The sequence below is a fragment of the Strigops habroptila genome, chromosome 2, assembly GCF_004027225.2.
Source record: "Strigops habroptila isolate Jane chromosome 2, bStrHab1.2.pri, whole genome shotgun sequence".
Lineage (NCBI taxonomy): Eukaryota > Metazoa > Chordata > Aves > Psittaciformes > Psittacidae > Strigops > Strigops habroptila.
The window spans coordinates 112,958,093-112,970,528 of record NC_044278.2 but is presented as its reverse complement, the minus strand read 5'-3'; the positions used below and the strand labels follow the sequence as shown (position 1 = coordinate 112,970,528).

General features: G+C 41.3%; 1 protein-coding gene across 8 annotated transcripts in view; it reads left to right on the top strand.

The window, feature by feature from the left end:
- Nucleotides 1-8,764, top strand: part of FAT3 (FAT atypical cadherin 3) — a 409,819-nt gene extending 401,055 nt beyond the window's left edge. For 5 of the 8 annotated variants that reach the window (XM_030476635.1, XM_030476638.1, XM_030476637.1 and 2 more), the window contains 2 exons: nt 1,494-1,529; nt 2,148-8,764. In XM_030476635.1, the coding sequence (XP_030332495.1) occupies nt 1,494-1,529; nt 2,148-2,767 (656 nt within the window). In that variant the 3' untranslated portion in view covers nt 2,768-8,764. Of the gene's footprint in view, nt 1-1,024; nt 1,101-1,493; nt 1,530-2,147 lie in introns of all 8 variants that reach the window. The other 3 variants (XM_030476640.1, XM_030476639.1, XM_030476641.1) reach the window with 2 other exon arrangements.
- The last annotated feature ends 3,672 nt before the right edge of the window (nt 8,765-12,436 follow it).

Below are 12,436 nucleotides of genomic sequence, written 5' to 3'. Positions count from 1 at the left end.
TTCTTTTCATTATATAATAAAATGCAATACTAGACAAGGTTAATTCAGAAAGAAAGTCCCTCTCAAAGCTAAGGAAATAACCTTGAAAAGAAACCACAGACATAGTAAATGGCCTTGCCTTCCAAAAGGAAAGCTTAAGCAAACACATTGGCTCCCCATCGTACTTTACAGGTCGGAAAAAGCCAGTCTGGCAGCAGTTTCAAGAGGCTGTCACTGAAAATGCTTTGCCCGCTTCCCAGTTCCTTATATGCAACTTAGGAATCTGCAGTGGAGCTGGTGAAAACCAGAGCTCCCAGTACATGAGGCTTCTTCCCAAGGGAGCCGTCAGGGGTTGTGCAAGTCAGCAAATTAGTGAGGTTCTCCTGGATCCTGAATCCGCACAGCTCAGAGGGACCTGATGCATCTCGGGTGCAATGTCATTACTGACCAAAAGACAGCAAAATCTGCTTTACGAAGAGAGAACTGAAGAAGAGTGGTTAGGGCCGGTTCAGACACTGCTGCTAAACCAGCAGTAGCCCCAACCCTCCTCACCCCAGCCTAACTCAGAGCAGGTAGAAAGCTACTGTCTGTCTAACGAGCTAATGAAGAAATCATCATCACCACATGTGCCATGTGGTGATAAGCAAGGGCAAGAGTGGTGTTAGTGGATGCAGGCCTGGGGGAGAGTCTTCTCTGCCCTCATCTGTGGCTGAGCCCCAGAGGTTAAGTACTGTAATGCCATAAAGGTCCATATATCTGGCCAGACCTACTCCAGAGACCTTGCCCAGTGATTTCTTGCATGAAGCCCAGTAACATGTGGCTGAACAAGAGCATCTCATCTAGAAAATGCTGCAGCTTATTCCCCGCTCTTGTCTCACATAAAACCTCTTTCTTTGCTCTTTCTCCCACCCCTGCACCCTCTCCATACTGGAATGCCTCCCTCCCCACCAGCTAGCATGGCAGTGCAGGTGGGAGGTGGGTATGGGGTTGTGGGGCATTGCAGCTGACAGCCCCATTAAATGGCTTTGTATTCTATTCTATTCAGGTTCTTATACCGTGCCCATCACCATGGTATCTGAGCCCAGGTGGGCCCAGATTTGTTTGAACCGGCCCTGAGAATGGTAGATTCTTATTTTTCTGTTTCAAAGTGAACAAGTGAGAGAGAAATGTACTTTGCAATTATAAACAGTAGACATGGTGGATAGCCCTTTATATATTAAGAATTCCAGCTCTAATGTAATTCCATATCTGTTCAGTGAGGGTAAATAATTAAGATATGATAGAAAAGGAATATAATACACATGACATAATAATTTCTTATGTATGTCTGCATTTGACTGGGCAAGCTTATCTTGTACGCTAAAATAAAGAACAATTAAAGATCCTATTAAAATGACAGGAAGGCAGCTGTACTTTAGAAATATGCATGCAGAGTTTTGTATTTTCACGTGTAATACAATGCTGGTAACAAGCTCCAAGTTACCAGTTTTTACTTTTCACTTTGTATCTGACAGTGTCTGTTATGGATCAAGGACAGAACTACAACAGAGGTGATTTTTCTGCGACACTTTCTGCCTGTTGGACTGGGCTGGGGTGGGCAAGGCACTGCCTCGATCTGTTTTTTTCTTTATCTGTGTTATGTGTCCTCTTTTGTTTGAATTCTGCTGGGTTCAAATGCTGCATGAAAATGGCCAGCCACTTTTTTTATTTCAGGATCCAATTTTCCGTCAATCACATCATTTGCTTGCACACTTTCTTTCTTGAAATGAAGTCATCGGAGGTGGAAGGGGAGACTAGATGTGATACCATAAGCATGTTGATTGCACTTAGTTTTTTTCAGTTGACTGTGAAAAGCATTCATTCAAAGATTTTTGTCATTTTGTTTTCTTGGACTCATAGTTTCTTATACAACCCAGTAGCATCTTAAAGAGCAAAATGCCTGAGAGTGGCCATGTTTTGTTTCTTTGCTTGTTTGCATTAGTATCATAATACAACTTCTCCTGCCCTACCCTTCCAGTTAGAGCATGGCTGACCTGTGTCGATGGCCTGTGGCGCATGCTGTGATTTGAACATGCTGTGAGGGCTAAGAGGCGAATGCATGCAGGATACTTTGTTCTCATTAGTGGTCCCATCCTAATGGAGTGCTGTGGTTCTCTTTCCTGCTGCAGCGTATCATTGGGATACCTCTGACTGGATGCCAAGTGCTCGCTTGTCCGACATTGAGGAAGTGCCCAATTTTGAGACAGCAGATGGAGGCTCAGCTCATCATGGCAGTACCAGAGAATTGGAAACAGATTACTACCTTGGCGGCTATGACATTGACAGCGACTACCCTCCGCCCCACGAAGAGGAGTTTTTAACCCAGGACCAGTTACCACCTCCTCTTCCAGAGGATTATCCGGACCAATATGAAACCCTCCCGCCCTCGCAGCCGGTCTCAATGGCAAGTACACTGAGCCCTGACTGCAGACGACGGCCGCACTTCCACCCTAGCCAATACCTCCCTCCTCACCAGTTCCCCAACGAGACAGACACCACAGGGTCTCAAACTGGGAACGAATTTAGTACTTTTGCTGTTGGCCCAAGCCAGAACACAGAAAACGTTAGTGCAGGTAAGATGCCCTTATCCTTGCACAACTCTCTAGATGCCTCCTCCTCTGACGTCTCAGCCAGCTGCGGCTTTGATGACTCTGAAGTAGCCATGAGTGACTATGAAAGCGTGGAGGAACTCAACCTAGAAAATGTTCACATTCCATTTGTGGAGACCCAGCATCAGACACAAGTGTAAAGGAAGCTTCCTTCTTCTTCTTCCTCTTCTTCGTTTGTTTGGGTTTTTTGTTGGGGTTTTTCTTTTTGCCATTTGGTCCAATTATTAGTATAAATATTGAGAAGAAATTTTGCTGAAGGTGTATCTATATATATTGGGCAAGGCAGAAATACAGTATAACCCATTATTAACTTGTTCAGAAATGATACTGTATGTGCAGACATGAAGAGACCAATTGTGTTAAATACTATACATCACAAAATGGTTACAGACAATCTGGAGAATGTGTACCTTCTATTTATTACCAGGAGTAAAACTCTGCTTTTGAGGCAGGGGGAAACAATAATTGCTAAATAATTTTTCTCTCCCCCTAAAGTTTGATTATTTTTATCTTTATTTTGTATTGTATTATTAAAAGTGTTACAGTGTTATGATCTCCCCACAGTATTAAGGAACTGGTATGGATCATTCCAAGATACCCTGTTTCATGACATTTTATGTCAACAAAAGAGTGAAAGCAGTTGATGGCTGAGGCTGCTGTGTACAACACATCAGATGGCTGAAAAAGCATCATTTACAAATTACCTATCAAAGACAAGCGACCAGTCATTTGTCCATAAATACCTATCTACACTTTGTTACATAATAGCATTTCATTCTACTTTGTGTGCATATAGAGCAACATATATACAGCATATATTTACTCCAAATTGGCCTTCTTTGGTTGCCATTTTTTAAAACCTGATGTCAGGTGCATGTGCATAACTTCACCGATGAGGACTTCTAGAAATGTCGGAGTTTGGCTCAGCGGTGGCCCGGTTTTGCCCCAGCTGTGTTTGCACAGCCTCCCTTGACTTCGATATGCAAAGCGAACACGTATCTGAAAACACCAGGAAACCCAAAAAAGTGCTGCTGACTTCCTCGAAATTCCTTGCTTGGGCAATCACCTCTTTAACAGCAGTCATCATGCTACAATTATTGCAGTGAGATTAGTTGCAATTAAGTTGCATATAATGCTGCTGTAACCTCAGATCGTTAGCTTAACATCATTTCGCAAATGTTCATCCTTAAGTCTACGGGATGAGTTCTCAGTTGCTGTAAATTGACTGACTGTTGGTGGAACTGCACAGATGGGCTGCAGCCAAAGATCTGGTCCTAGATTTTCTGCTGGATGTGTGATTTTGTAGGATTTGAGGACTTCCAAAAGTTGTTTGCAGACTTCAGAATATTGTTGTGGGATGAGAAAAAGCACAGCATCTGTGTGCTTTTATGCAATCTGATTGGAGTAAATGGTCTTTCACACTAATTTGGCCTGAGCAGTCAAGTGCAATATGGAAATATGGGGGGTTCACTCAATGCATTAAAGCAGAACATGCATACCTGTTGCTCGGTGCTATGAAAATGTTTTCACCATTGCATTTTACAGCATCTGCGTATCTTATACAGTGAATGTGAGTCTGCAGTCTGCATTGCTGCTGGGGTTTCATCCATTCCCTCTATGGCATAATTAAGTCGTTCTGAAAAGCTATTGAATGCATAAATCATTGTTATAGATGAGTAGATTCATTCCTCTGCTACTTTCCATGCTCTATCATGTGGTCAAACGTCTTAAGTGGATTGTTTCAGCAGTCGTATTCCAGGGCGTGTGCTTGACTGACTTGAGTTATACCCAAAATTAATATGTGGGCCATTCCTTGACATACAGGAAGTGTTTATTCACCAATTGCCCCCAACACACAGAAATTATTAATAGAATGTAATTTAAATAACTGCAGTTTGTAACACTTTTAATAAAACAGGATTTCTAAAGTTCTCAGAGTAGGTACAGTATGTTGCTGATTCCCTCCAATAGCTCGTATAGCTGTGAAAGATCTGTGTAGATATTTTCTTTGGGATCATGCAGCAATTCTTCACTAGAAAACAGCTCATTATACAGGTACATGAATAAATTGAGTGAACTTCTAGAAAGAATGTACTGCACATACAAGTATTATCAACTACTTGTCTGCAAATAGTTTCTGTCCGTTGAATTTATGAATGTCACTCGGTCTTCTCAAAGTAAACATGCTTCTGTAACAGTGATAAATTCTGAATGTGCTCATGGTATGTTTTGACCCCTTTTCCCTGCTACTATCCCCATGTTTTCAAGAAGGAAAAAATACGGAAACTTGTATTGTGATTGCAAGGAAGTGAGGGATGTGCCAATAAACCATGAAATGGTTTGGCAAGCCTACAGGCACAGATAGAGGATGACTTGCATTGTTCACGAAGTCTGTGTTGCAGGGAAGCAGATGCAATTAGATTGATGTCTCTTCAAGAGTAGGAACACCTGAGTTTAAAAAACAAACCTGCAAATTTAGCTGCACTTTTAAAGCTGGTATGACTTTCTGAGAATGTAATGCTCTCTTAGCATCGGGCTGCAGTTTACATGAGGTTCGCTCCTACTCACTTTTGGTGTGAGACATTTTTATCCATTGTGCAATTAGTTCAATTTGAGCCCCCAGTTAGTTCTGAAGTGTACCTGTCATCTGTTTTCTGTAGTGAAAATTTTTGAGTAAGCCTGAGACACTGATATCAAAACTTTACTGGGACATATCAAAAGTGCCATGAGGGAGAACACCATGGGAACCTAGCAATTGCCATACAAAAAAAAAAAAAAAAATCAATGTTTCTTACCAAGCTTGTTGCCTCGGTAATATCTTGTTGGTAGTGAGTTTTACTAGTAAAATATGCATAAATACAATGTATAGTACTTTTTCTGTTTTGCTGTTGTTGCCATTTCGTTTCACTGAACACCTACTTATTAAAATGCTGTTGGGAAGGCACCAAGGATCACCCATTCAGCCTTCTCTGACCCCCTCATGATTTCTATACCTCAGTATCTCCTCCCCTCCAAATCAAATAGGCCTAATGCATATTCAAATAGACACCCCTCTGTGAATATTGGTACTTCTGTGGCCTTTCTGGTTTTGTTCTGGCTCTTTTTGATAATAATAAGACTCAAATGCAGATCTCAAGGTGAAATACATCTTAGGGAGTAAAGTTTTCATATTAAACCCTCTCCTGTTAATCCAGACCATTTTATTTTCTTTTTAATTACTGCTCAACATGGACAGGTCATAATCGTCTAACCTGGAAGATAACAACACATTCATAACTTAATGTAAGAATTATCGTGCGTATTAATCCATCCAATATATATTTCTTTTTCTGCCTAGGATGATTTTTATATCGCTGCTGCTATCATTGCCTGGTCCCTGGTTCTGTTAGAGCTTCCCCTCATATCTGCTTATCCCGTGTCTGTATTTCAGTTCACATTCCTGTAGATGGCTCCAATACACAGTATTTCCTTTCGGAATCGTCTGTAGGAGAGGTTTCATAGACTTAATAAAGTACTTTTGAGTATCAGTGGATTATAACTCTTCGGATCAAGACAGTGTTTGTTTTCTGTAAAGAAAAACCAAAAAGAAATAAGCAACTTGTTAAAATGCAAATACATGTTTGTATCAGAAATCACTGAGTTCGACAGGGGTGTATGAGTAAAAGGGTGCTTGTTCTCTGTGTTGTGATCAGGTTGAGAATGTCATGCACATTTGACAGCCTTTTGGATAATACGGGCAATGGAAAGAGCCTTGAAGTGACTGACAACATAATTTATGCTGCCAACACCACATTAAGTGGCCTTGTGCAAAAGGAAAAATTGGGCTTATGTATCTTTCTTAAACATGTTAATTTTTGCCTTTGTATTACAAACATCCTAAAAAAAAGGTCAAAAAAACCCCAGAACACAAAACCCTGGATACTGGATGTGATTGCTGTCCTAAGCCAGTATCTTATAGCAGGGCAAAGGGCCAAAGGTAACACCAAGGAGCTGCAGAATCACTTCCCTACCATGGGGGCAAATGGACAACCCCACTAGAAGACCACCGTCAAGTTGCCTTCCTATAGGACCCTCCTGTGGGGCACAGCATATGAAGGCAATCAGGAGGATGATGGAATGCAGAGATTCATTGCAGTACTGCCATTTTCAGGCAATTAAGCTGTTTTCCTAAAGCTCAGTGACATCTTTGATCCTGAATTGTCCCATGGGTTTCCTTAACCTACAGTAGCAGTAGAAGGCTAGAAGGAGTCAAAGGCTTCTCAGGGCCACTATTTTCCTGACGTCAGAAAGTTGTGTGCTTCATCTCTCAAGTGAGCTCTTCCGCTCTGTATGTCCCACAAACAGGTTAAATTTTGGTCCTCAGAATTGTTTTCTCCCCTTCTCTAAATTCTGCAGTCTAGTTCGAAGTAGTGCTAGCCTTGATGTATTGCTGTCCTTTCCAGTCAGAAACTCAGAGTAGGTGCAGCACAGTGAAAAAATGCATGCCACTGAAATGCTGATTAATGGGGAGGCAGCAGCCTTTGGTCCCTGCGAACCAGGCGGGTGGGAAACCTTGAGAATATGACATAAAAATTGTGGCTCATGGCTCAATATAAATTCAGTTGTAAAGAGAACTGTGGGCTGGACACGGCAAATGGTTAAGCTTTACTCCTCATCGAACTCCTGCTTGAAAAAGCTAAATGGATGCTAGAGTGTATTCTTACAGCCGATAATAATTGTAGTCATGGGAGAGTGAGTTGAAGGTGCCCTGGGCCAGTTCTGCTAAGCTTCATTTGAAGAGGTAGCATCCTTAATAATGGAGAAAACCAGCTATTTAAAACCAGTAGTTAAAGTACCTTTGTGCTTTGTTGGTATTTTTTTGGAGCTATTCACCAATTAATAATGGACATTTTGTAGGTTTCCAACAAGAGAGCTACATCTTCAGGTTCATTCTCTGGTGATTTACCATCATTTATCATGCAGTAAAACTGTGCTTTTTGCCTGTTTGCATCTCTGTTCCTCTCAATACACCAAACTGCGATGTGAGCCTTAGAAATTTAGACTATTGCCCATTATCCATGGCTTTTAGCCTGTGTTTCATAAACTTGACATTTGACATCTCCATTATCAGAGGGGCCATTCAGTTAGTAAATTAGCTGCATCATCCAAGGGATGGGTGGACGGGGAGGAAATGAAATTAACTTCATTTCTTTATGTAATAATGAAAAGCAATAATTGCAAATATGTCGTGTTACACAAAGGCCATATGTAATCTTTACCAGTGTTAAGAGTGCACTTGAACTGTGTTATGGAAAGAGATTGGAGCCCTCAGAACTGTAGCATTCTTCTGTCATAGGAATACCTGAATCGCTATTACTTAACAATGCAAGGAGCCCATACTGCCGCTTTTCAGGAGGTGACAAAGATGTTTAGGAGTGAAAGCAGTTCTCTTTAAAGCACTGTATCGGAAAAGATTGTCTTGTAAATTTTACCTGTTGCAAGCAGGCTGGTTTGTAAAAGATGTATGTTTTGGTGTTTAAAAAGAAGTTTATAAAATAATGTATATAATGGTTTCAAATTACCAGGCTTTTGTAGATATTTGATGCCAATCAGGTCGCTTTAATTTCTTTTTGTTTGTTTGTTTGATATAATTCTAAAGAGTCATCAAAGTTGGTTTAAACTTTTAAGGTAACAGCAAAAAAAAAAAAAAAAGAAAAACAAAGACGTTTTAGATTTTAAAACTTTTTAATCATTTCAAAATGTACTGTAACTTTCCTTTGGATTCAGCTTTTTGTTTTAACTTCTTTCTGTTTTTAAGAAGATGGTTTTTATTGACTTTTTTCAAATGAATGTGTTTTGCACAAAAAAAGATAGACATGATTTTTATGCCATTTCAAGTAAGTATTGAGAGATGTCATTTCTCCAATGACAACAAATTCAACCTTATGCAAAAGGGAAGGTTAATCACTTTGAGTGGGTATAGTCCTTCATTCAGAAACTAATTGTTCCTTCATAATTGCTGTTGGCAGTATTGTCTTGTGTTCTTTTGCTATAAAAACAAAACAACAAAAAAAAAAGTGTACAGGTTTGTAACTGCCAAAATTTGCTAAAGTTGATGGTTAAAAAAAGTTTTCCAAGTAAACAAAAAGAAAAGCCCAGCTGTGTTGACTATTTCTTGATTTTTCTCCTACTTCCAAAGGAGTGAACAAGATGAGACACATCAGTTCTGCAAGGAATGTAGCGTGTCATTGCCTCCATGTGCACAGGACTGCAGAAAGTGCTACTTTTTTGGACTTTTCAAATTGATTTCATTATTACATGATAATTTCTCCATAGGGGCCCCTACTCGCACTGCAGAGCTCTCTTGCCGAGAGTTGCTTAGGTGGTATGTGTATGCTAAGGAAGTTGCCTAATTAATCCACATCCTCAAATGATGCAAAAGTCATCATCACATCGTGTAGCCATAGACAGTGAGCTCCATCGACTGAGAATATTTCAGGGGACAACCCAACTGCTTAGTGGGGGTATAAGGGATGGGTGCACAAAGCAGCAGACTGCTCCGCAGTGCGGCCAGGCAGATTTACCTCCTACCATGGGTATCTCCATCCTCCAGCACTGTTGCACTAGGACCAGCTGAGACAAATTCAAGTGTAAGCACTGCCCCAGGAAAGAGCTGTCATTGTGCTAGGCATAATACTCAGCCTGCTCAGGGGGCTGCATTCAGGGATGCCCCATTTCCTGCTCCTTCCTCATATCTGTTCAGCTCCACAGCCCAAGCTGCCCCAGCTAGGCTGGACTGAAGCATGGCTAGTCCAGCTGCAATGTAGGAGGAAGGGGAGATGTTCATTCCACAGCTCTGCCATGGTGCAGCCAGGACGCTTTGTGCTGCTGGGGAAGAGAGGAGGGCTGCTGCCTGCAGCATAGAATCCCATTAAAACATGTAGGACTCAGAGCAGCGTTTGAACCAACCTGCCAGCCAGGGCACAAACACCCTTTCTCAATATTCTTGAAACAGAAATGTAAGCAAGCTATGGAAAGGCAAAATATCAAGTCAGCATTAGAAGTCTCTCTTCCCTCAAGAATACCTACGTTTTTTTCCTAGAATGAGTCCCTTACTTTAGCCAGTTTCCTATGTAATTTTTTATTCCTATATTCCCTGATCATAGAAGATCTCTTCTTTTCCACCTTCCCCAATAGATTTTGACACAATCCTAGGGTAATATTTGTGGCAGCAGCAGAACGGCAGTTCAGTGAGGCTCAGTGTTACAGTGAGACAGAGCAGAGCATTATACAAGGAAGTAAGGTTAGTTTGGAGAACATTCAAGACTAAACGACTTAAAAATCTTTGCCTCTGTTTAATATCCAAAACTAGAGGTAGGGAATGACATCAGTATGTCTTTTAAGATGGAAAAGATGAGAATCGAGATGGCAAACAGGTCAAAACACATGTAAGTGACTTCTCAAAATGGAACTACCACCACTGGTTGTCCAAAATAAGCTTGGCCAAAGGTTGGCCAAAAATAAGCTATATCTTCCTTCCATGCATTATGGTAACTGGTTGTGTAAACTTGCAGTGTATCCAGTCCAACACGGTGGAAACCACCTCCAAACGTCTAATGAGAAAAAAATGAGAAGGAGCAGACACTAAAATGACAGCTCCAGTGATTTCAGTGGATCTGGAGTTACTCATACAGAAGCTTTTTCTCTATTTGCACAGAAACATCTGTAATGCAAAAACAATGTGAAAATCAGTTAGGTGGCTGGCTGTGGTGTTTCCAGCCCTTCAGAAAATCTTGAAGGGCTCCTGTAGTATCCTAGGGATCAGCCAGCTGGATGTGAAAAGGAGACAGTCCTTCCTATCTGTAAACTTACTGAGCATCTCTGTTTTCAGATAAAGAAAGACCTTTCCCTGTTGGTAACATCTTTCCTGCTTCCACTTTTCCTCTTGCCTGCCTCCACTCTTATCATGCAATGGGGGGTGGGGGGAAAATCAGTGCAATGACTGTGACTTTCTCTCAAGTTCAAAGGAAGCAATTTAGAAGCCCCTTACCTTTTCCAAGCCGACAATCATACACCACAAGGAAGAAAGCCTTTTTTAGATGGCACATCAGCCTGCTGAAGGAGGGGCTCCTGTCCGCAGAGAGAATCATGCATGGTTTCATAGCAGAAGAGGCAAGGAAAATGTAACAGCAGGTGAATGTTGAGTTCTTCTGCTCTTAGTTTAACTCTTTCAGATCTGTGTTCTCCCCAGCAGTACCAAGCATCTTTCTATACATATATTTAGTTTATGTCCCCAGTTAAACTTGCTTTTCAAGGCTTCCAGTGACTACCTAAATTTCTTCCTTCCAGCACATGAATCCGCCATTCCCCTGGTTCTGTGGTGGAGAAGAAGTCACCTAGTAGGGCTTCTTACAGGACTCAATGAGCCAGACATAAAGATGTGATGACCAGCCCTGGCAGGGAAAACCCTACAATGTTCCCAAGGCCAGTGCCATGTTGCTTATAGGTGAGGTATGGGCAAGGATAATCAAATGCAAGCCAGTTAGGGGAGTCTTAGTTCACAGGCATGTGAATTTTAAGTCCACTGCCAGCTTGATATGACTTTTAGCTTCCACCATCTTTGGAATAACTATCTGCAGCACACCTAACCTGAGCTCCAACTGAAGCCAATGGACAGCAAAAGGCACATCCATCAGGGAATGTGCTTTACACGCTAGGGGTAAATCCAGCAAGCTGTGTGGACACAGCTACTCTGAAGCTATTGCTTAGTGAAGAAGGAAGGTACAAAGCATCAGCTGCACAGAATCTAATTCCAGCTGTCCCACTTGGCTAGTTCTTGGCTTGCTCAGACATGTCATAAATCGCTCCCAAGGGAAAAATGCTGCTGTAAACTGGGCAAGCAGAGAAAGCAGCTGCCTGCTGCAAACTACTGAGCAGTTATTTGGCAAATAAAAAAGAAACTGTGAAGATTTTTTGGTGTTGGGGGTTGGGTTTGGTGGTTTTTTTCCACATCACTTTAAGGGATTTATTTTATTAGAAATAACTTAGAAAATAAAATACATTAATAATTGTAAACACAATGTTAAAAGGTGATCATATCTTTACAAAACAGTGTGAGGATTCAAGCAGCACAAGTAATTCAGCCTTAAAACACATAAAAGCTGATGTGCTGGTTTTGTTAAGTCCATGCCTGTTGTCTTTAGTAACTTCACAGGGTCTCCCTGAGAATGGGATGTTGTAACCCAGCAGCTGGGGCATTACCACTGCCTAAACAGAAGCAGGAAGGATTTCTCCTGGAAATTGTTTGTTAGGGAAACTTAAATATGCTATTTGAAGTTAGGTGCGAGTTGACAGGTTGCAAGGAAACAAAAATCTTGCCGTTCTCCATTCCAATTAGAGCAAAGCAGGGTTAGCACTTTCTGTGCATCTTGTGGTCAAAGATTAATACCTGGAGTACTGGGGATGCTGCCTGTGGGGCTTCCAGTGCAAACTGTGCCTTCTGTTTCCTTCCCAGTAAAGACCAAAATGCAGTCATGGGGGGAGGATTCATGCCACCTACCCTCAGATATCTACAGTGATAGTTCTTCCATCTAAGCCAGTCATTCTTGGCTTCTTCATATTCAGTGAAGGGATCTAGGATGCAAAGTCATCTAACCTATTGTTAATATCTACTTTAGAAGGACACTGTCTGAGAAGAGATTATCTGTCTTCAGCAACCATTAAAGATTCCAGATGAGAAACCCATCTATGAGCTCTTCTGTTTGGGTGCTATGGATTCTACTTCCAGTGCATAATTTTCTGTTGGGAATTTAATGCAATTGTTTTAAGTA